The following is a 22,446-nucleotide window of genomic DNA, read 5'->3' as shown; positions in this document are numbered from 1 at the left end:
AAAACACAAACGAGATGTTGAATTAAAAACGTTTTAAGAGGGAAGTGATCATGTGTGGTTGTTAGTCATTATATTAGAGGTTCATTTTGTCTATCATATCACTTTTGCTTCACAGAAGCAGGCACTGCAGTTTATTTTATTCTTTTAACTGCAGCATATATTTTTGCATGACCCCATTGCATCACTTTCCTTTTGTTTTAGTCTTTTCACATCATTCTTCATTCTTTAATCAAACCTCGCTTTCCGTACCCTCCTCCACCACCTCCTTCCTTTATTTCCCCTTGTTTGATCGGTTGACTGATGAAGTCCCCCTCATTGCAGCATCAGCAGCAGAAGGAAAAGGATGAGTCGATTCGCTCCCCGGTGCCCCAGCCTGGCTCCTCACCCTCCGCTGCTACCTCAGGAAATAAGGTGAGGAAGGAAATGTGTGTTATATAATGTGTTTGTGCTATTTTATTTAGAGTCTTGTTGAGATTGAGACTGTAGCTTCATCTTTCTGCAACTCTGTGATTTTCAATCTGCACCTTTTTAATCTTTATCAGTTTTTCAGTTAACTTCCATAATCAGCTAACGTTTGAATATTTTTGTGCTTTGTTTTGTCACTCAGGACGGAGCCGAGCAGGACGAACCTGAGGAGCTCGACTTCATGTTCGACGAGGAGATGGAGCAGATGGACGGACGCCGCAACACCTTCACCGACTGGTCCGACGAGGAAACGGACGGTGAGATCGACGACCACGACGTCAACAAGATCCTCATCGTGACGCAGACGCCACCCTACCTGAGGAAGCACCCGGGAGGCGACCGCACGGGCCACCACACATCGCGCGCCAAGTTGACCAGCGAGCTGGCCAAGGTGATCAACGACGGGCTCTTCTACTACGAGCAGGACCTGTGGGACGATACGTACGAGCCCGAATACGCCACCATCAAGGTGAGGATGTTCTGCTTGATTCTGCACTTAATCTGGTGGGTTATGAGACGACGTCTTGATGTTAAAGTCGGACAGCGTCACAACCTGGTGATGAGCGATTGGTGATGGCAGCCTGGTGATGAGTAGATCCTTCAGCTGTTTCTGGATATGGAAACAAAACACCCAACAGAGTTTTTTGTTGTTTTTGTGTTTTTTGTTGTCGTGGCTGCCCATTGTTGCATTGTTGAACTCTTTGTGGCGACCTTCACGTACTCGCCGGCACAAATCCTGTGTCGTGTGGAACAGAGTGCCGCTGTTTATAAATAAACCCCACACGCAAGGCCTCGGCCTGAGGGCTCGAGCTGATGGGCTGCAGGGGAGCTAAAGATGGAAGGTCAGAGATCTGAGGATGCTCGGAGGGATAGAGCCAGTGTGAGTCGCGCTTGATGATCTTGGCAGGGAGGATGATTCGTCGCTGTTTGGTTTTGGTGGCATTTTTAAACCAGCTTTTGTTGTAGAAGGAACAAGAAAACATGCTTTAGGGATGCATTCATGTGCAGAAACTTCAGGGTACTTGTGTTGATGTGAACCTGCTGGCTGCTGCGCTCGTGTCAGAGCAGTCAGATGTCAGATATGAGGGCAAAGAGAGTGTTTCTAGCAGCTATTTTTTGCAGCTGTATCTCACTCTCCAGACTGCTGAAGATAAGGTCTGTTAATAATCGGTTTTGTCCAGAATGTAAGAGACATTTCCTGTGGTGTTTTGGAGTTTACAGGGAAATAATATGAAAATGACTTTAAAGCCAACTCCAGTCTTCCAGAAAAAAAAGCACATAAACTTTTATATTTTAATTAATTTGTGACGTTTTCGTATCATGGTTCCCACAAAGAGACATTTTGTGCATTAACATGTGATTTTTCTCATTTTTACAGCAAGAGGTGGAGAACTTTAAGAAGGTCCACCTGATCAGCCGTGAACAGTTTGACTGCTTGACCCCGGAGCCGCCTGTCGACCCCAACCAGGAAGTCCCACCAGGCCCCCCACGACCCCAGCAGAGTAAGGACTCAAAAACACAGCCAAATATACAACGCTTTTGTGTTTTTAAATAATTATCACACCCAAATCTGGGGATTCTGAGGGAAATCTATGCTGTATACATGTCACAAACTCTAGAGACGTCTCTAGAAGGAAAACTACACATCTGGAAAATACCATGACAGGCCTGTTAACTGCTGTTGAATTCCTCTTTGCATTTCTGGCTACCTTTTCAATGCAGTTTTTGAATTTATCATTGAAAATAATAATCATCGTCTTAGTACAATTATAGCATCAATATAAGGACTCACAAATGTAAATTCCCAGATGGAGATTGCCAAAACGATTGAAATGAACACAAAGGAGTGTACAAAGAAGTGGAAATAAAAGAGGAGTGCCTTTTGGGGTGAAAACCCCCCAAAACAAAACAAATTGTCCACAACAAAGAGTCAAGTGGCTGGCACCACATGACCACACACTCCCACACTCGTGACCACAAGGTTATTAACACATAATGTACAAGAGATGGTAGGGCTGTTCGATATAACAATATATATCGGATGACGATATAAAAACGTCTATCATTTTACGCTATCGTTTGTTTTGTGGTGTCGCAAAATAAACTGTTTACGGCAATATTTTTTCATCGTTTTGATGGTCACTGTAGTGGCTATATTAATTTCTTAAAGTTCTCTCTTATATTTTATATAACCACACTACGGACGGACAAGCGCCTGTTGTCGTTGTCGTTAGCAACAACCACGGTAACAGCATCGCGTGTCCGCTTGTTTATGTTCCACATAAACCTTTCACAATAAAGCTCAAGATCCTGTTGAGACTTTTCAAAATAAACTGAATCACGTGAAAGAGCAGATTATTTACAGATGAGAAGTAAAAAAGAACCGCCAGGTGCTAAAAAATAAACCTTAGACTCAAACGTTAGAACAGGATTTTCCCCGCAGCACGCCGTGTAATAAATACTCACAAAGAAAACGGCGGCCGTTACAACTTATGTCTAAAAATGTATCGTTTCATGCTTCGGTTAAAACACTCGACTCCAGGTACATGACGCGCAGCTGGAAACACTTCACGCAAGTCGAGCTGCCCGAGATTCACAGAATTTATAGAAAATGTTACATTTTTGTGATTTATATCGTTATCGGACGATAGAATTCTTATATCGGGATATGAGATTTTGGTCATATCGCACGGCCCTAAGAGACGGTCATAAATGCTGGCAGTGATGCTACGGCCCACAGCTCTACAAAAGTTCACCACGAACGTCTAAATCACCCATAAGAGATACAGAGAGAGCTGCAAACTGGGCTCTGTTTCACTGAAAGAACCGTCGGGCAGTTCTCCACTTGCCCAGACCTTTTGTTTTCTTTTTCTTTCCCCCCCCCTCGTGTAGGACCCCCATCTTGGAAAAATTCCTAGATGGGGTTCAAGTCTAAGAAGATGAACCCATTTTTAAAAACCAGGCAACCTAGCAGAACCCAGATGAAGAATGGCAACACAACTAGAAGAGATAAAAACATAAAATAAATCATAGTTGTTGGGGGGATTTTTGTATTGCTGCTTGTGTAAAGAAAGATTTGACGCGAGACAGAAACAGACTGGAAATGAATGAAGAGGATGGGCGTCAGCAAAAACAGCAGTGATTCATAGAAATCACATTTTTATTTTACAGCAGATACATTCAACAGTGCTAATAAATATGCCAACATGTCGACGTAGTCCTATGTGAACAATGGTCTGAAGGAATCTTTGAACTCCCTTTGGAACAATTTCCTGAGAGGAAAATTTGGATGGAATGACAAAGGATTGGGTAGAAGAGGCAGCATGCTGCTCTAAATAATGTCATATTCTTCTGATCTTTCTCTAAAATTAGTTTTATTGTGATCGACTCACCACCTCGCCATTAAACATGCTCTGTTAAAGCACCAGCGCTCCACACGTTACTGTGGAAAACCACTGAGTGTTTTGTCCAGAGGTCGGCCTAAAATGACAGAAATGCGGTCTCGTTTTATGACTTACAAGACAGAGACGACCCAATTTCCAGCAACTTGGTGGTACTCTGTAGGAACTGTTACTGGTCTCCAGTTAAAATCTGCAGTCTTTAAATGTGCTGTAAACGGCTTTAATAACGCTCATTATTTTCATTTTTGTTCAACATCACTCGCATTAAAGAGACATTAAGAAGTTCTGAATCCATGTTGGTTCTGTGGTAACAGCTGTGGCTTTACTGTAGTCTATTATCATCACACTGTGAAATAAATGAAGCTATAAGATCAAAGATGTTGTGACATTAGAGGTCTCTTAAAGTGTTTAAGTGTGTGTCGGGATTGCCGATTTAAAAACTTTGCTTGTGAAGTTTTTCGGTTCTTTTCTACAACAAATTTATCTTCGTCCACAGTCCCCACAGACGCTTTGGCAAACAAACTCTTCGGTGCCCCCGAGCCCTCCTCAATAGCTCGCTCGCTGCCAACTACCGTGCCTGACTCGCCCAACTACCGCAGTGCCCGGACGCCCCGCACGCCTCGCACGCCTCACCGGAAGGACCAGACGATGACGCCTCGCTTCTACCCAGTCGTGAAGGAAAGTCGGCCCGTCGATGCCAAGGTGAGACGTTGGAATCGTGTTTTAGTGGCAAAACCTGTTGGGTTCAGTATGAAAAGCTCAGCGACTAAACGTGTTGATTTTTCTCCGCGCCTTTTTAGACGCCTAGGAAGAGGAAGACCCGGCACAGCTCCAACCCGCCCCTGGAGTGCCACGTCGGTTGGGTGATGGACTCCAGAGAGCATCGGTCCCGTACCGCCTCCGTCAGGTGAGACCCTCTGCTCTCTGTTACACGCTCTGCAGTCAGCTTTGATAATACCAGAACATAAAAGGAAAAGCATAGAAGATATTCATATTGTGTACTGTCGTTTAAGATGACATGTTGATGTTTCAAGTGTCTTCATTCAGTATTAGAGGTTTTTATAACAGGGTTAGACCTTAAGACTTAAGGTTTACTGAAGGTGGACTTACTTTAGTAGATCTCCACCTAATCCTCCACCTTTCTCTCTATCAGCTCTAATGCAAGTCCGTCGGAGGGCACCCCCGCCCTGGGTAACATCGGCTGCACTCCCCAGTCCCTCCCCAAGTTCCAGCACCCATCGCACGAGCTGCTCAAGGAGAACGGCTTCACGCAACACGTTTACCACAAGTACCGCCGGCGTTGCCTAAACGGTGCGTTTCCTCATTTTTAAACATCCCTTAAGTTCTGATCAGAGACTGTTTAGCATTAATTATTACAAGTTAATTGAAACTATGTCCTTTATCTTCATGTATTTGACCACTTTTTCTCCATCACAGAGCGGAAACGGCTGGGAATCGGCCAGTCGCAGGAGATGAACACGCTCTTCCGATTCTGGTCATTTTTCCTGCGGGACCACTTCAACAGGAAAATGTACGAGGAATTCAGACAGCTGGTGGTCGAGGATGGAAAAGAAGGATATAGGTAAGATCACTGACATTACTATTGGACAGTTGGATTTAAGTGATGGGGAGAAGAGTAGATGTAAAGCTTCGGCAGCACAGGCTCTGTGCAGCTGTGCAGCTGTCTGAATCTAGCTTTTGTTATTTCCAAAGATCAGTGTGATATAATTTTTCTTGTCTTTCCTCTCTCGACGTGTGTGTGTTGCAGGTACGGTTTAGAGTGCTTGTTCAGGTACTACAGCTACGGTCTAGAGAAGAAGTTCAGACCAGACATCTTTAAGGACTTCCAGGAGGAGACCATGAAAGACTACGAAGCTGGTGAGGAAACCTTAAAACACTCTCAGAGGCACCTCAGCAGAGATTTTTATATGAACAAGCTCTTCTCTTCTGTACAGTCACGTTTAATAACATTTGTCTTCTGACCACAGGGCAGCTGTATGGACTTGAGAAGTTCTGGGCCTTCCTTAAATACTCCAAAGCCAAGAACTTGGAGATTGAACCCAAGCTGCAGGAGTGCCTGGGCAAGTTTAAACGCCTCGAAGATTTCAGAATCGACGTAAGTTAAATGTTCTTTGAAGTTTGTAGGTATAAGCAGGATGTAAGGTGTGTAATAGGGCTGAAGAGACATGGTCTTACTTCCAGTATCGATGATCAGTTCTTAGGTAAGAAAGATTAACTGAGATACAAAAGTTCATAAGAAATTATCCTGAAAAGATTTGAGGTCACACATGAAGTGTCATATCGGATTTAAGCTCTCTGTGATAATAAAGGATATAATCTGACGATATTTAAATGCTAAGATTGGTTCACGAACTAACTTCAGGAAGATGATGTGACTTCTGACAGGTGAAAGAAGATGAGCATGAAAGATGTGTGGTCCTATGTCACACTGTGGACAGAGTTTCAAAGTTTGGTGTCTTGCAAACAAACAAAACTTCGATTTAGGATGATGGTCTCACAATGCGTCTACTGACAGGGAGGAAAGTCGGACCAAATGGATGCAAGTGAAATGTGAAAATGGAGTTGAGCCTGAGCAGCAGAAGCTGTTTGCATGTTTCCTTATACTGTTATCATGATCTCACTGACTGAGGCGTCCCATGGAAACAGATACTGTTCTTGGTGCTGATTCACTAGGTTTTATCTGTTTTATCAGGAGTTTACGTGCTTCAAGTTTTCCCCTGTTTGTATCAATAAGAGCTTAAAGGGTTGTTTTATAGCACCGCACGTTGTTGCCGTAAGCGTGTTATCTAACGCGATTATTTCTGCTTCTAGCCGCCTATGGAGGAAGGAAGTCGCCGAAGACACTCGTCCAGTGGGGATGGTCGCCGCCGGCACCCCTCTCAGCCCTCCAGCCGTCCCCACAGTCAGGCCAGCTCAGGCCCCACCCACGCCACCACCACCCAGGTTCCCACAGCCAAGGATGATGCCAAACCTACCAGCCACAAAGCCCCGGCTCCCACTGCTGATCCCGCATCAAATGCCAAAACACTGAAGTAACTCCACAAACACACTGGCCCACACAGACTAAATTAACCAAGTCTGCAAGTCGCCGGTTCTCTCTGCGCCACAGGAGGGGGAGGGGCATCCAGCTCTTCATTTCAAGCATGTGATATCTTTTTTTCTTTTTTTTGCGCCTGTGAAAGGTTTGATGAATAAGAGAGACAATAAATAATATGCCTCGGTTTATTGATCACTGCTAAGGTTTCTGAACTTTTTGTCTTAATGAGGCAAGCAATGGATGGGTCAGCAAACCCCATCCATTGCAAAACACTTGTGCAGACCTTCGCCGGATGGTTTAGGTTTAACATTCTGGATATTTTTTTTTTCTTCCCTCCTTGTTTTTGGCCCCTCCCTCCCTGTCTCTGGGACCCTCTTTGATCGTCACTGTCCTGCTGGTTGAAAGATCTTTGATCCCTCATCCAAATCTCAGATTAATGATGACTATTTCTTCAGCACGAAGTGGAATTTGAGATGTGGAAATAGTTTGAACAAGACTGAGCATCTAAAAAAAACACAAAAACAAGCCCCAGTAACGGCCCGCTGGAGGCCGTACTGCTCTTTGACATCCAGTCGGACCAAAGTGGTTAGAACCGAGCAACTAACTTTTTCATCCGCAGCGCCCTGAGAGTTTTCAAAGGGCTAATATATGAGAAAAATAATTTACCTTATGGCTGCACATGGAGGGGAAAATATTTAAGGAAGCAAATGATTTAAAAAAAAAAAAAAAAAAAAAAAAGAGAGAGAGACTTGCATCAACCTCTTGCTATGGACAAGATCATTGAAAGTTGCCTTATTTTAATGGTTTTACTGCTTCTAAGTTGTGCCCGCCACCTTATTGTCGATTGTACAGCATCAGTCACCCATATATCTCGCCACCATTTCCAGCTGAGGCCACTAGTTGGTGCTCTCTGCCAAATTTATTTTCCATCCCCCTCAGCCCCCTTTCATCTGTCTTCAAAGTGTCATTTGGTCTGTTACAAGTCCTGTAATTCATCGCTGTGATTGCAAGTTGTGGCTTTTTGTGCTGAAACACGTCAACCTGGTGAAAGTTTGTCAGCGCCCCACCCCTCGTGAAAAAAAATAAAATAAAACACTTAAACGTGATGGAGAGTTGGGGTTGATCTCCCTTTGGGTGCTACCTGACTTTCTGTCGTCCTCCACCTTCCCGTCAGATGAGCTGCATCCATCCGTTTGTCCATCCATCCATCCATCAGTTGATCATCAGTGACGCTACAGGACTGGAAATCATTACAATCTGGATTACTTGAAGAGGCGATGGTTACAAAGAGGACCGTCGTCCTGTGACGCAGGTGCTTTGGGTGGAGACACTAACGATGCTAAGACGTTCAGCGAGCTGCCCGCCACCGCTTCCCGGTTCTCTCACGGATCCAAACGTAACGTGCAGGCAAAAACACTGACAGGCAGGTACTGATGTAGCAGCGTGGGCACGCTCAGTAGAAAACGCACCGCTCGACGTCTTGCCTCACCGTGGACCGGATTGTTTGTTCACAACCTTTTGAGTCGTCACTCTTCGCGCAGGACGATCAAATCTGATGATATCAAGCAGAAGAGCGACTCTTCCTCCACGAGTGTAAATGTGAAATTTGAGAGATGAACAGAAAAGATAACAGCTCCCCACCTCTTGTTTTATTGTCTATAGTACAGATATATATTTGCCTTACATGTGTACGTACTCTAACTTTTTTTTTTTAATGGTCTCATGATTTATCTTTAATGCATTTTAATTTCAATTTGCAGTGTTTGTAGTGTTGTAATGCTGGAGGAGCGCTCTGTGTCGGGCTGATATAAAAACAGAAATGGGAACGTAGCTCACATCGCAAAAGGGAAAGTTGACATCAGGGCGTCAACGGGTCTTCAATGTTCAAAACGAAAAATAATGTGTAAGCTTCTAGTGTTTCATGTTGAAATCAGTTGATTTGATATTTTCTTTTTAGTGAAGATGAGAGAAACATCTCTAATATTACTCTTTTATGCAGCCTTCAGTTTTTCTACAATTAGAATGTATGCAAAGTCTAAAAAAAACTGAAGAAAATTATTTGATTTTTGGGTTTGAACTCAACCAGAAGTTCATCAAATTCTAGTTAAAAGAAATTATTAAAAAAATGCACATGTGCAAATAGACATGTGGGAAGAAGTATTTCCTGCTGACCTACTGAGTGCTTGTAGCTAATGTTTGCTCCAGTCATAACTTCAGTTTGAAACTGCATCAGACACCTGTGCCTGTGTTTCTTTTTTTTCTTTTTTTTGGGGGGGGGGGGGGTCCCCCAGAGGTGGATGTCACATTGTCCTGTCAGTGTTATATTGTTCAGTTTCTTCCTCTTAAATTTAGAGTTGTATGAAAATGCAAAGTGAAGCTGTACTTGCTTTTTATTTTATTTTTTGCCCACCCTCCCCTTTAATCTTTTATCTTCAGGGAGATTTGGATCAGTTTCAGTTGAAACATCAAAGTGTTTACTGGAGAGGAGGAAAAAAAGAGCTATGAAATAATTCAGAACTGAAAACTCGTTTCCCAAAGCCGGCAAAGCCTTTGATGTGACCATCACTCGTCTCGGGACATTTGAGGGGATTCAGGTGCTTTGGGAGTTTTCATCCATCTCTATCAGCATTGAACTGCTGCTGTCCATATAAACTCTAGGGGGCGCTGCCTGTTCAGCTGGTCAGAGTTCCCAGCTGTGCGGCATAAAAGATGGACATATGGAAGGAAGAGAGGAAAATGATCAAGATGTGATGTCGCTCAGAGGAATATGGCTGGTTATGATGTCTGGAGACTGGGAGGACAAAATTCCATAAAGCCATATGAATAAGAAATAACTGTATATGAACATCAATAGTTCATTACATTACAGTATCCTAGGCTTGTCATGAGGAAAAAAAAGATGAAAACGAGGAAAAAAGGAACAAAAAAATATATAAAATGGAAAAATGTAAAATACTTGAATGAGATCTTGTATTATAACATTTAATATTCATAATATCTGCTTTGTAGGCTGACGTGATTCGCTATTAGTGTTATTTGTAATTTCTAGTAATTATGCTTTTCCTTTAATAAAGAAAAAAAAACACAAAACGCACAAAAAAACCTCAAACACCAAGTGTCATGTGATCATTCCTCTTGTCTATGAAGACCTCAGGCTGTTTTTAATACTTTAATATTAAACAGTTGTATCAGAACATTTGTTACATCTGTATTAATCACTTTTTTGGTAATCCAAAAAGACATTGATATTCTGAAAGTATAAGTGCCACAGATATGCAAAGGAATTGCTTGTCATTTGCCAAAGAATACAGATCTCGTCTGTCCCAGTGGTCAGTGAACGCATCAGAAGAGTCTGAATGCGTGAAAGTGCTTTTACTAAACTTACAAAAAGTTAAAGAATTCATTAGAAATTAACGATTGCATTTAAAACTACAATAAGATACAAACAGGAACATTTACATTTGTCTTGCATGCTCTTGCGGTGATAATATCGCTGCTTTTACATCCGTCGAGGGAGCATTTGTTGTCCAAACCAAGTAATTTTAGTGGTTTCCTCAAACGGTTTAACAGTTGGGTACAAGTAAAAATGCATTCAGAATGAGTGCCAGCAAACAGTGAGACTGCAGAGTGCGGTCCACTCCTGTTTTCACCCCGTTAATCACAGAAAGACTTCAAATGTGCTGTAGCTTAAGTCACCGATGACTGTAATTCAGACTAAACTCAAAGATGTGAAATGAAGCAAATGTCAAGACAACGGACAAGAAAAAGGAAAAGCTTGTTTTCATCCTGACTTCTCTCTTTTTTTTCTTTTATTGTTAAAAATTAACAGGTAACCAAGCTTAAAAGTAAAATCACATCTGTATATTAAAGTGCAATGACCACACACTAGCACATAAAAGTGAGGCGGGTGACTGCAGAGGCTGGGCAAATTTTGACAGTCAAACTTGACTGAAGATTCAAAATATAAAAGAAATTAAAGTTCTTAAGATCGATTGGGAATTACATATCCCCGCATAAGATTCGACCGTGCAGGTCCTCACTGGCCCTTCTTTTGTGTGTCAGGGATGCTCTCGTTCAGCGGGGTGAAGCTGGTGAGCAGGGTGTGGCGCTCGTACTGCTTGGTCTGACGGAACTTGCTGTCTGTGCTGTGGAGCCTGTCCAGGATGCCGAAAACGCCAAAACACTGATTGAACCTGGAAACCGAGACAAGTGAGGGCAACTGTTAGTTATCCACCAAGCAGAATTAGAAACAATTGCCCCAATAATAATAATAATAATAATAATAATAATTTTCAAATTCAGATTTAAGTTTTAAACAACTCAACTACAGGAAACCTATAAAAAGCTGAATAATAACTTCAGTTTGTCATCCTCACTGCACTGCACAGTGAGTGTTGTTGTGCATCAAAGTGAAAACTCAGATACTAATTTGAAGCTTTTACATTCTGCTTTGTGAAGCAAACTCACATTTGCATAGAATTTACAAATAATGTGGGGAAACGCAGTAACATTTCTTCCTCAGGTCATCGCCTCGTCCTGCAGGACGTTTCTTCCTGTTAAAACGGAGTTTCTAACTCCCACTGTCGCCGGGTGCCTGTTCTTAGGGTTTCATCTGATTGTTGGGGAATTCTCTGTATTATTATATCATCTCTGCTTACAATATTACAGCTATAGAGTGTATGCCACAACAAATACTCTTGCGCATTTTCCTATAATTTGGCATCTTCCCCAACTCAGCGTTACTCGTCTTCCTCTTGTTGGGACATTTTCATTGATTTAATTGTCCAATGATAGTGGATTATTCCTACAGTGCTGTCCCACTAACTATTAAAAATCATTTCAGAGCCACACAGTCATATAAGCATAAACACAAAGATGCCAAATTTTTCTACTTAATCTGGTGTCTTGCTTATGCCATATTAAGCCACATGGAAAGACTTCCCAGACTGTACATAATTACTTTCTCCTGTATGAGTAACACTGTGTACAAAGTGCAGTACATAACATTGCCTTTTTCAAAGTTATACATTTATCAGCTTCATCTCTTTGAGGTAAAAGTTTTTGGAGTAGCTTCACTTTGCACACGTGAAGGTTCTGTGTGCCTTCACGGGTCTTATCTAAACAAGATAACTGTACCAGCATCACCGCCTTCCCATCCGGTCGAGTTACTGTGAACTTTGACCTTTCGGATTTGCAAAGTCATTATTATTTCTTTCCAGCAGACCTTTGTGTGAGATCCTGTTTGAGTCCAACTGAACATTTGCACCAGTTAAAGAAACTTTTTAGCAGCATTTCTAAGATATCACCTTCAAAACAACAGAACAGGACCTCTGTAAGACAGGACAGGTAAACTCACTTGAGGTGGTGGAAGTCATGGAACTCCGGAGAAGGCAGGAAAGGAAGGTGGTATCCGCAGTGCGAGATGGTGGTGCTGACCAGAGCTACGCAGTACCACATGGAGGTGGTGGACACGTGGGAGCCCAGAAGAACCGGCCCGCTTACCACCGGCAATAAGTTGGAGATCTAACAGCAGAGAAGAATCCAGCACGTTTAACAGAAACACACTTACCCTTAGCAGAAGTAAAGTGCTGCGAGACTTGGAGGCGTGAATTATCAATTCTTCTTTCTTTCTTTTATTCTTCTCTTGCCTATTTAAAGATGAAATAGTCTCTGTGATTTACAGCAAATGTACACGTGTGATCCGTATCTGCACGTTTGATCCATTTTTGCTGTTTAACACAAATATCAACTACAGTGGCAATCACTGAGCTAGCAGGGATACTTCAGGGACTAATCCGCTCAGCTCTAACTGTGCTAAAGTCACGTGCTAAGAGTGCAGGGAGTTCTTTCAGGATCAGGTCAGACCAGATTCCTAAAGGTATAAATAAGAATCTGTTTGGTTTACGTGAGATAGTTCCAGCTGCTTTGACACTCACAGGGGAAACAGTTCATTTCTTTTTGTTGAGTAGGAGAAAGAGGAAGGCTCACCACGTGCTCCAGAGGATGAGCGTAGATGGAGACAATACCGATGGGAGCGGTCCACTCGTGGTGCTGTTTGTGGTAATGCTTGTAGAGGCTGGGGTGGTGGAACAGCCTGAGGAAAATCAAAGAAACAAAATGAACGCATAAAACGACTGCACCCTATCCGGCGTCAAGGTTTGTACTGTGCGCTGGCCAGTGTTGGGGAGTAACGGAAGACATGTACCGCCGTTACGTATTTAAAATACAAAATATGAGTAACTGTATTCCGTTACAGTTACCGTTTAAAAAGGTGGTATTTAGAATACAGTTACTTTGTTGAAATAAATGGATTACACGGCGGTACTTCCCTGTTTCATATTGTCGCGGGTCAGGCCTGTTTGGGTTTTGTTTGACAGCAGTTCTGTTGTTCCAGGTGGCAGCGTTACGGTTGCCATGGTTACAGGGTGACGCTCTCTCTCTGCGTGTTTCATGGGTGAGAGAGGCCTTTTTGTTGTTGTTGTGCTAAGCTAATAGGCAGAATGCTACAGGTATAGCTCTAAAGAATGTAGCATCATAGGCAGTGTAGTCCGTGCTGCAGGGAGAATGGACTGCCATACACGTTATGTGTCTGTGAGCGAGGGAGGGAGAAAAAGGAAAAGTACGAGCTGTCATCAAGCAAAAACGGGAGCTGGAAGCATGTAAATATAATAATAACCACTGCAGCCAAGAAGAGTGCCTGACGAGCCCAGTTGTAAGTAAGCTATTAAGACTCGACTGTACTCTGTGTTCGTGTGTTCCTCCAAAAACAATAAGTTCCGTTGGAGCAGCCTTTCAACGCCTCTCTCTGTCTCTCGCTAGCAAAGTTGACCCAGACAACAAAGTAAAGCTAGTTTTCGGCTACGAGCCAGACAGGGAACTCACCGTATTAGCCAGAGGTCCCTTTGCTAAGGTTCGGAGCCGCGGACCTTCAGTAATAGTAATAAATCACAGCAATAGTATATTCATGTAGTTGTAAACAGCATGATAATATATTAAGTAATCCAAAGTATTCAGAATACGTTACTCTCATTGAGTAACGAAACGGAATACATCACAGAATACATTTTGGGGCATGTATTCTGTAATCTGTAATGGAATACATTTTAAAAGTAACCTTCCCAACACTGGCGCTGGCAAAGGCTGTGAGCTCACATAAGAAAAAAATCTGATATACACTGATAGACGATGTTGCAGGTTGCATTGCTTTATGTAGGGTGAGTCTACAAGTAATGTTTATACCGATCGCACCTAATGTCCATGTCCTGTCACTAAAAGTCTAACATGGTGAATTAAAACAGTATATAGCTATAAAACAGAGTGGCTGCATGCACATGAAAGAAACGCAGAGATCAGCGTACTGTTAACATCACAATCGCCTCCATCTCTGAAATGAGGAAGAAATGTCATCAACCCCAATGATCCACTGATTGCATGTTTCATTTTGATGTGTCATGGGTGTTTAAAGTAAAAAATAAATGTTCTTTACCTGTGTGAATAGTAGAAGAAAATCTCCTCCAAGATGGCGAAGGCGGCCAGCTCCATCAGGGCCCAGTGAAAGGTGGGCAGCTCGGGGCCACAGGGGTTTCCTCTCCAGCTCATCAGGTAGTAAACAACCACCGCCATGGCCCCGGAGATTACCACGTGGTTGAATATGACACACTTCAAGGCTTGGCGCAGCTTAGCTGGATCCACCTGGAGGACAAATGGAGAAGTCAAAAGAGGTATCAAAACTATTCAAACTACCAAGCTTCCCTTTCCACTGACAAATGTAATTTACATGGCATGACACTGCGTTCATTTGAAAGACACTTTCAAACAGAGTGAGGAGAGAGGAAAACATTAAAAACTGAAAGCTTTTCTCTTTAAAAGAACGACCAACAACAAGGTCAAACCAGTTCTTTGTATTTTTATATTAATTTAGTTTATTCTATATCATGCATATTTAATCATCTTCACTTAATACTTGATATATATTCTTATTTCATGTCTTATCCTTTTCCATACTGTTGTTTCTGTTTATGCTGCAAAGTGTGTTATAAATAAGTCTTTATACTCTCATCTGACACCCTGTTAGGTACACCCGTCCAACCACATTAATGCACTTATCTAATCAGCCAATCACATGAAAGCGCCTCAGTGCATTTACACATTTATCCATGGTTAAGATGATCTGCAGAAGTTCATTCTCAGAAAGAGGAAGAAAGGCGACTGAAGTGACTTTGAATAAGGCATAAAGTGTTTTGAAACCTGCCAATCTACTGGAATTTTCCCACATGACCATCTAGGGTTTCCAGAGAAGGATGATCTGATATCGTCGTGTTGGTGTTGTTCCCAGATCATCATGAAAATGTTGTTCCAGGTTCAACATTGCAAGTGACCAATCACATTATTGTGACGTTATTCTTTTGCGCACCAACCCATTCGTGCATTTATGAAATTCCAATGTTGCAAGGACAATATCAATTCTGCTTAGCGTTTATTAAAGGGTTAGGGTTAGGGTCCGTTGATCGGCGGACAAAGGCGGTTTCTCGCAGCTTAAGTACAGTTTTTTGTTTTACGCCGGTTTTTCCCGAAGTTGCAAAAGTATGACATCACAACATTCTGATTGGTCACTTGCAATGTTGATCCTGGAACAACCTTTAGTATGATGATCTGGGAACAACACCAACACGAGGATATCAGATCGTGCTTCCAGAGAATGTGTGAAAAAGAGAAAATATCCATTGAGCAGCATTGCCTGGTATGAATTTCTACAGAAATGTGCAGATGGAAGGGTCAGAATTCAGTGTAAACAGCATGTAAGCATGGATTCATCCCGCCTTGTATCAACGGTTCAGGCTGGTGGTGGTGGTGTAAAGCCCTAGACGACATTTTCTCAGCATGTCTAGAGTGCCTCGGTACCAAATCAGCAAGATGAGTATTGTTGCCAACCATGCCCATCCCTTTATGGCCACACTGTACCAATCTTCCAATGGCTGCGTGCGGCAAGATAACACACACATCTCAAATGGCCTCCACACCAGATCTTAATTATAATCTTAAAAATCCAATAAAGCAGCTTTGGATATGTGGTTGAACATGAGATTTTCATCATGGATGTGCATGAGTGATGCAATCATGTCAGCATGGACCAAAATCTCTGCAGACTGCTTCTAGCATCTTGTTGAATTGTTGTCATGATGAATTAAGGCCTTTCTGTTGGGGTCCAACCCAGTACTAGCAAGATGTACATAATAAAGTGGTCTTTGAGTGGATATCTGTATCAGCTAATTTACCCTTTTACCTCCAACCTTTGGAACCCAGTTATAAACTCATGCCATGTCATAATGAACTTTCCAGAGTGTGAGAACAGTGTGTCTCTGAAGTTTACACTGAACTTTTGTACATCTGTGTGTTTTCCATAACATGCACGCACGCTCTCTGAACAGCAGACTTTGTTTCTGTGCAGACTCTTTATCGAATGCTCTTTGTTTTCTCTCTCAATGTTCTTTTATTTGACATCTTTTTCCCTTTACTTGAACCAGCTGCAGCAGACAGCTCCACGAGGCTTTCTTCCATTTAGAAAGGCCTTTTTTTCTCCCCACTGTTGCCAAGGGAAACGTTGGTTCCCTATAATCCAGCGGTCTAATTTTAACATAAATAAATGTTCCTACACTTAGAGATAGTGTGACTATACATTCAAATTTACAGCTCTTCTCATTCACCAGTGACATGCACTTGTTATTTAGCCATTTCTAAAGCAAATCTGATCACTACATGGGCTCTGACACATTGATCAGATAATTTAGATAAGCAGTTACATTACTTGATAAAGTCATATAATTTTATCATTCTTAACCAGTTATATTGCTTTTTAAAGTACACAAGCACTTTTACCCAATTTTATAATCTTGTTCCATTATAGCACATCCTGGTTTGTTTATGACCAGAAGATGCCAAGTTCGGACAGCTATTCTCGATCATTGACCTGCAGTATTTCTGCTCGGAGTCACAGAGAAACACTGTGACAGCAGCTTTTCGCAGATTACCTCATCATTAAAGATATAAAATTTAACGGCCGCAGAAATATACGTCGAGCTGTAACAGCGGCAAATTCCACTGAGTACATGCAAATAAGAGGAGGAGTGATTTTTGAAGCGATAACACACTCGCTGAAGGGAAAATGAGAGAAAATAGGGGGAAAACAACAGACTGGAAGTCTTTTTCGTTTGGGTAAAGTGAGTTTCCAGTTTGTGCACTGGAAAAACAATCACTAACAAGGACACTTTTCACAGTAACCCCTGGTTATCAGTAATGCCCCTCTTTATCTCTGCGGTGTCTGACAACATCTGTTAATCAAATACAGTTAGAGGACTTTGGTCAGACGGGCATGTGGAGAGCCCCATCGTTTGCAGATGTTATCAACCACATCTGCACACACACGCATGGTGTGGATCTTTAAGTAGAGCAGCGGCCTACAGCAGCATGCCCAATAGCAGGACTGAAAATTAAAATGTAATTGTTTTCATTTTTAAATTTCATATTCACTTAAAAAAAAAGATATCATGTGATCATATCATAAGCTTGTACATTTTATGTAGATGGCATGAAAAAACAAAACAACAGTGCAGATAAAACAAAATCTAAAAAAAACCATCTGGAGCTTACTGGGTTGTTCTTGTCCAACTGGATACGGTAGCGGGTGATGAAGGAGGGTGTGCCAGTGATGTCCACCCATAGCAGGAGAGCATTTGACCCCCAAAAGGCCAGAGTGGGAATAAGCATGGTCCCTATGGAGATAAATAAAGGTTCTCTAATAGTTATCTTAACTCAACTGGGGCCTTCATTATGCGTTCATTTACGCACAACTCCAAACACATCAGGAGATTTCAAGTTAAATCCATGGCAAAATCTTCCACAATGACATCATCACTGTGCACCCTGCTGTTTTTGTTTGCATTAAATTATATCACCAAAGCTTTTGCTCCAGCATGGTGAGGAGTGATTAAGTTTTGGAGTTGATCCGCCTCTCCATCTGGAAATTTTTGGAATGTTTCACTGAGATTATTATTTTCATTAATTAAAATTAATGGAAACATTCCCTTGATGATATCATTACACCCTAATCCAGGGTGTAAAAGCACTTTACAATTCCACTATTCATTCACTCTCACATTCACACACTGGCAAGCTACAGTTGTAGCCACAGCTGCCCTGGGGCAGACTGACAGAAGCGAGGCTGCCATATCGCGCCATCTGCCCCTCACCAGCAGGTGGTAGGTGAAGTGTCTTGCCCAAGGACACAACGAGCAGGGGATCGAACCGGCAACCTTCCAGTTACAAGATGAGCTTCCCAACCCCCTGAACCACGGTCGCCCAATTTTTATATTATAGTTGATAATGTTATTATAGTGTGATGTTATGTGGACTGAAAACACTGAACTGAAAAGACATACCCTACCTAGCACACATCCAATGCCCTACATACTCTAGATAACATCTGAATGAGGTAAACCACCTATTGTGCAAAAGCTGCTCGCTGTGAGACAGCAGGTAAGAAATCTGAACTAATGTGTTGTTAGTGCTCCACAAACATGATTTTTCCTCTGTGCTGGCTAATGTGACCTTTAGTGCTTTCCTCTGGTTACCATAAATCCAAAATATAGGGAAAAAAAATCTATGCATTGATGAAACCACCTAAATGATATGATACAAAAGGAGGTCATTTAAGTTATTTGCATGTCTAAAGCAGTCTGCAGTGCTTGCAAATCCACAGTCATTTGCAATGTTGCACTTGGGTTTTATTTCTTACCCAGGAAGAACAAAGAAGCGTCGTGGCCCTCGTATGCCACGTACAACTTGGTCCACAAGTTCTGCCAAAAATCTCCCGAAGCTCCCCAGAATCTCTGAAGGTGCCTGAAGGAGGAATTACAGCTCAGTTTTAAATTCACAAAACTGATTACGTGTTAAACAAACCTCTGTGGAAACTATTCGTTACACACTTGTCTACACATCTTGTGCTTGCATGCTCTCTCCTTTCCAGCAGCCCCTCCAAACAAAAATCTAACCACCAATAAAAACGCCCAGGGATGGACAGTGTGTCAAACATGAGACCCTGCAGCTACAACTAGTCCAACAAAGACTCCAATCTGAATACTTGTACACATTACATAATTTCAGGTGATGAAATTTGTAATTTCATGTAATGCTGTGATCTCTTTACACCCTTTACCAGCCTAACATGTACTGTCCTGTCCTCGTCTATCCAGTCCTGACTCTGCACCATCCTACTCTCACTCCTCCCATCCAGTTCTCATCTGTTGGGTCCAACTCCTTGTCATGTAGCGCCTGCCTCTTTCTACTATGCATAACGTAACAACCTGGCAATGCCACTCCTCCAGTTTATGTCAGGGCAAACTGTTGTTTTGCAAATGTGACATACCATGTCAGTGAGTTCCCGAACGCAGCCAAGAATAAGATCCCAGATCCAATGACAAACCCGGCTTTCTTCACAGAGTCCCACAGTCCTCCGGGGCCCTCCTGGGAGACAGAAAAAGAAACAGCGTTGTGTGAAGCCCTCTGTTGCTTCGGCGATGCAATCTCATGATGTTTCGCTATATTAGCATTTCCCCACAGAAACCTCTCCTGGTACAGAAATGTCTCAAAAACAACAGCGAGACTGTCACTGAAACCTCTATCTCGCCAGGAGGATGAGAACACTGTGGATCTGAGTGGTTCCTGTTGAGTGTGGGGTTTTCAGGAACTGCCTGAAGTTAATAACCCAGAATGCAAAGCAGCAGGAGGGGAAACAGTCAGACTCTGAAAACTCTCTCTGTGTATTTTAAAATACTGTGTGGCATTATTTATTTATTACTTAGGCCATTACAGCCCACATTTATAGTGCATTTTCAATCATCATAAAGAGCATCTCAGTTAAAAGGATAACAGTATTTTACACCTGTTTAGAAAGGTCTAAATATAGCTGTTTACACAGAAAATGTGCACAATGACTCTGACAAAATGCATCTGCACTGAGAAACGAGGATCAGTTCACTCAGCAGGAAGTAAGCCCAAGGATTGATGTCACATTCACTAGACTCTCTAAATGCCAGCTTTTCACCTCAGCTGCCCTCATTCAAGCCACGACAACAGAGAGAACAATGTCACACAAATGCCGTGCTGGTCTCACGCCTCAGCTGGTCATTTTTAGAGATGCAATCGTGATCACGAAGATGCAAATACACCCATGCTTCCTTGTGCATTTATTGTGACATTTTTGCTTACTAAATTTATTACCCATATATTTTTTCTGAAAATTGAGTAACTAAGCTATAATTTCCCTGTGAGCTACACTCTCGTTTTGCTTTTCTGCTCCACGTGACAACAAAACCCATCTCTACCGCTTCACTGATCAAAACACTCCATTTCACACGATCATACACACAATCCAGTATTTGCTTTTGTCTGTTTGCTGCCTCTATAGATTCAAAAATTAAAAAAAAGGAACGTGCCTATCAGGTCAAGCCTGTTGTCGACAACATACAGCAAAGAGGGCAAGTCTCGGTGGAGTCACGGTTTAAAAACAGCAGTCAGATGGAAAGATTCCTAATTAGACACATCAGGCTGCAGCTATAAAAATAAAAATTTAACCTTTAAAGATGTGATTTAGAAAAATATGCACGAACAAGTAGTGTATGCAGAAAACTAATAGAATAAACTAAAATTTGACTTGTATTTAGCCACAGGGAAGGTAAGAAATCCAGATTTGATTTTTTTAAAAGGATTTGCCAAACATCAGCTTTCCCCCCGGGGGGAAATATAGAGATATGTAGGGCAACATGAGACAGGTTTCATTTGAAGCTTTGCACGCATCAAAGTATCTGCAGTTGTTTGGCTAAATTACATTACATAACACACACATAACAACGACCTCCCCAAAAACAGATGAGCAGTAATCCGGCAATTCACATCGGACAGCTAAGAGGAAAAAAAAGTCACGTAATGTATAACGGATCGAGGGTTGTGCCTGTGTTGTCGATGACTCGCTGTATTGTGTTGCCGCCTTGTCCGTTTGTGAATCTTTTCAGTTGAATGGTGAGAACAGCAAGGTGTTTGGCTGCAAGGACGACCTGTTCTTACCTGTCGGCCGCTGCTTCCTCTGCTCTCCTCAGCTTCCCTCGCACCTGCAAACACAAAATTACATACAAGAGTTAAAACATGTAGATGCTACAGCAAATATTTAATTCAATTTCAATTCAGTTTTATTCACATAGTGCCAAATCACAACAACAGATACCTCAAGGCGCTTATTGTAAGGCACTATGATCTATCAGTAATTACCAGTGAAACACATTTTAAAATAAAGAAAAAATCAAACTATGATTCTGGAAGCAAAACATCCAAAGGAAGTGTACCATCTCAAAATAACTAATTACAGAGCAAAAAGGTTTATTGGAAAAGTAAAGTGGTCTAACCCCAGCTGTCCTTCAAAATAAGACTCTTTGATAACAGGAGATTTATTTTTTTTATTACATTTTTGTGATTACATTTAAGAGATTAAGTTTCTCTTTGAAATGTTGTCATTACTCAAAAACTTTTACATTTTTCTCTCAAACTTCTTTGTACCTTTCCAGTGTAGAGTAATCATCCGAGTGCATGTGCAAATTTGTACCACAGGAGGATTAAATATAATCCTATTATTAGAGTGTGGACGTTTTTAGTGAAATTCTTGGGGATCAGGCTGCCCTACATCCACTCGGCCCATCTCTTTTTGCAGTAACGGTGTAAAAGCACAAACATCCATCCAACGAATAATTACTTTCACAGCAATCATTCACAGACTTTTTTTTAAATCACAGTTTAAATCACGTGCAAATTATGGTGACCTATATTATTATTATAACGCCATTATTCAACTAAAACTAACAGGCATGTAATCCTAAAAAGAAATATTTAAAAAATCGTTAATACAACTGAGATGATGCTCAGCTGTGCACCTTACAGGAGTGTTATACAGAGTTTATATATTGCGAGCTGAACTGCGTGTACCTGAACGCACCAGGTGCCTTTGTTTTTGCATCACTGGGCCTACAGGTGAGGAAAAAGACGGCTGTGCCCAGTTTTAGTAATAGCTTTTTCACGCTGATCGAACCTGACCTGACGCTGTGTTAGCGCTTCAAGTCTGCGGTGACTTACCGCTGGCTGCTGTCTCCACAGACATGTCTGCCCGCTGCTCACAGTCCTGCACCGGCCGCTGCTGTTCAGCAGCTCTGGAAAGAAGCAGTTTATTTACAACAGCCAGCGACTTCTCACTGGCTGACTCCCGGTCAGCTGACCCAAGCCCGGAAAACGAGACTTCTTCCTCCTCGGTGTGTTTTTTTCCTGCGGTCCACGTGAGATCCAGGTGAAGGTTGAAACCACAGCGGAGTCCGGTCAGTGCCGTGATCCAATGCATTAGATAGCTGTCTCATTAAGTGAATACCGCTGTCAGAGTCCTTGGATATTTTATTTTCGTACTTTGTTCAACACGATAAAATTGTCGCC

The 22,446-nt window shown here is 42.1% G+C and overlaps 2 protein-coding genes across 6 annotated transcripts in view; one reads left to right on the top strand and one right to left on the bottom strand.

Moving 5' to 3' along the window:
* Positions 1-10,033, top strand: part of larp1 (La ribonucleoprotein 1, translational regulator) — a 51,253-nt gene extending 41,220 nt beyond the window's left edge. For 3 of the 5 annotated variants that reach the window (XM_035905346.2, XM_035905345.2, XM_035905344.2), the window contains 10 exons: positions 307-411; positions 608-934; positions 1,844-1,967; positions 4,363-4,568; positions 4,667-4,773; positions 5,020-5,177; positions 5,304-5,448; positions 5,635-5,744; positions 5,855-5,982; positions 6,699-10,033. In XM_035905346.2, coding sequence (XP_035761239.1) covers positions 307-411; positions 608-934; positions 1,844-1,967; positions 4,363-4,568; positions 4,667-4,773; positions 5,020-5,177; positions 5,304-5,448; positions 5,635-5,744; positions 5,855-5,982; positions 6,699-6,923 — 1,635 coding nt within the window. In that variant the 3' untranslated portion in view covers positions 6,924-10,033. The remainder of the gene's footprint in view (positions 1-306; positions 412-607; positions 935-1,843; positions 1,968-4,362; positions 4,569-4,666; positions 4,774-5,019; positions 5,178-5,303; positions 5,449-5,634; positions 5,745-5,854; positions 5,983-6,698) is intronic. The other 2 variants (XM_006785044.3, XM_006785043.3) reach the window with 1 other exon arrangement.
* A 251-nt stretch (positions 10,034-10,284) lies between these two features.
* Positions 10,285-22,180, bottom strand: faxdc2 (fatty acid hydroxylase domain containing 2). The gene is made up of 9 exons (XM_087847442.1): positions 22,099-22,180; positions 21,043-21,086; positions 19,346-19,443; positions 18,716-18,819; positions 17,572-17,693; positions 14,411-14,616; positions 12,913-13,018; positions 12,281-12,447; positions 10,285-11,117 (listed from the first exon to the last, which is right to left on the bottom strand). Exons 1-9 carry the CDS (start codon positions 22,121-22,123, stop codon positions 10,961-10,963), a joined length of 1,029 nt encoding a protein of 342 aa, XP_087703568.1. The 5' UTR covers positions 22,124-22,180; the 3' UTR covers positions 10,285-10,960.
* Positions 22,181-22,446: the final 266 nt, after the last annotated feature.

Source organism: Neolamprologus brichardi, chromosome 10 (genome assembly GCF_056152115.1).
Source record: "Neolamprologus brichardi isolate AB-2024 chromosome 10, ASM5615211v1, whole genome shotgun sequence".
Taxonomy (NCBI): domain Eukaryota; kingdom Metazoa; phylum Chordata; class Actinopteri; order Cichliformes; family Cichlidae; genus Neolamprologus; species Neolamprologus brichardi.
The sequence above is the reverse complement of the archived record's forward strand: the minus strand, read 5'-3'. Positions and strand labels throughout refer to the sequence as shown.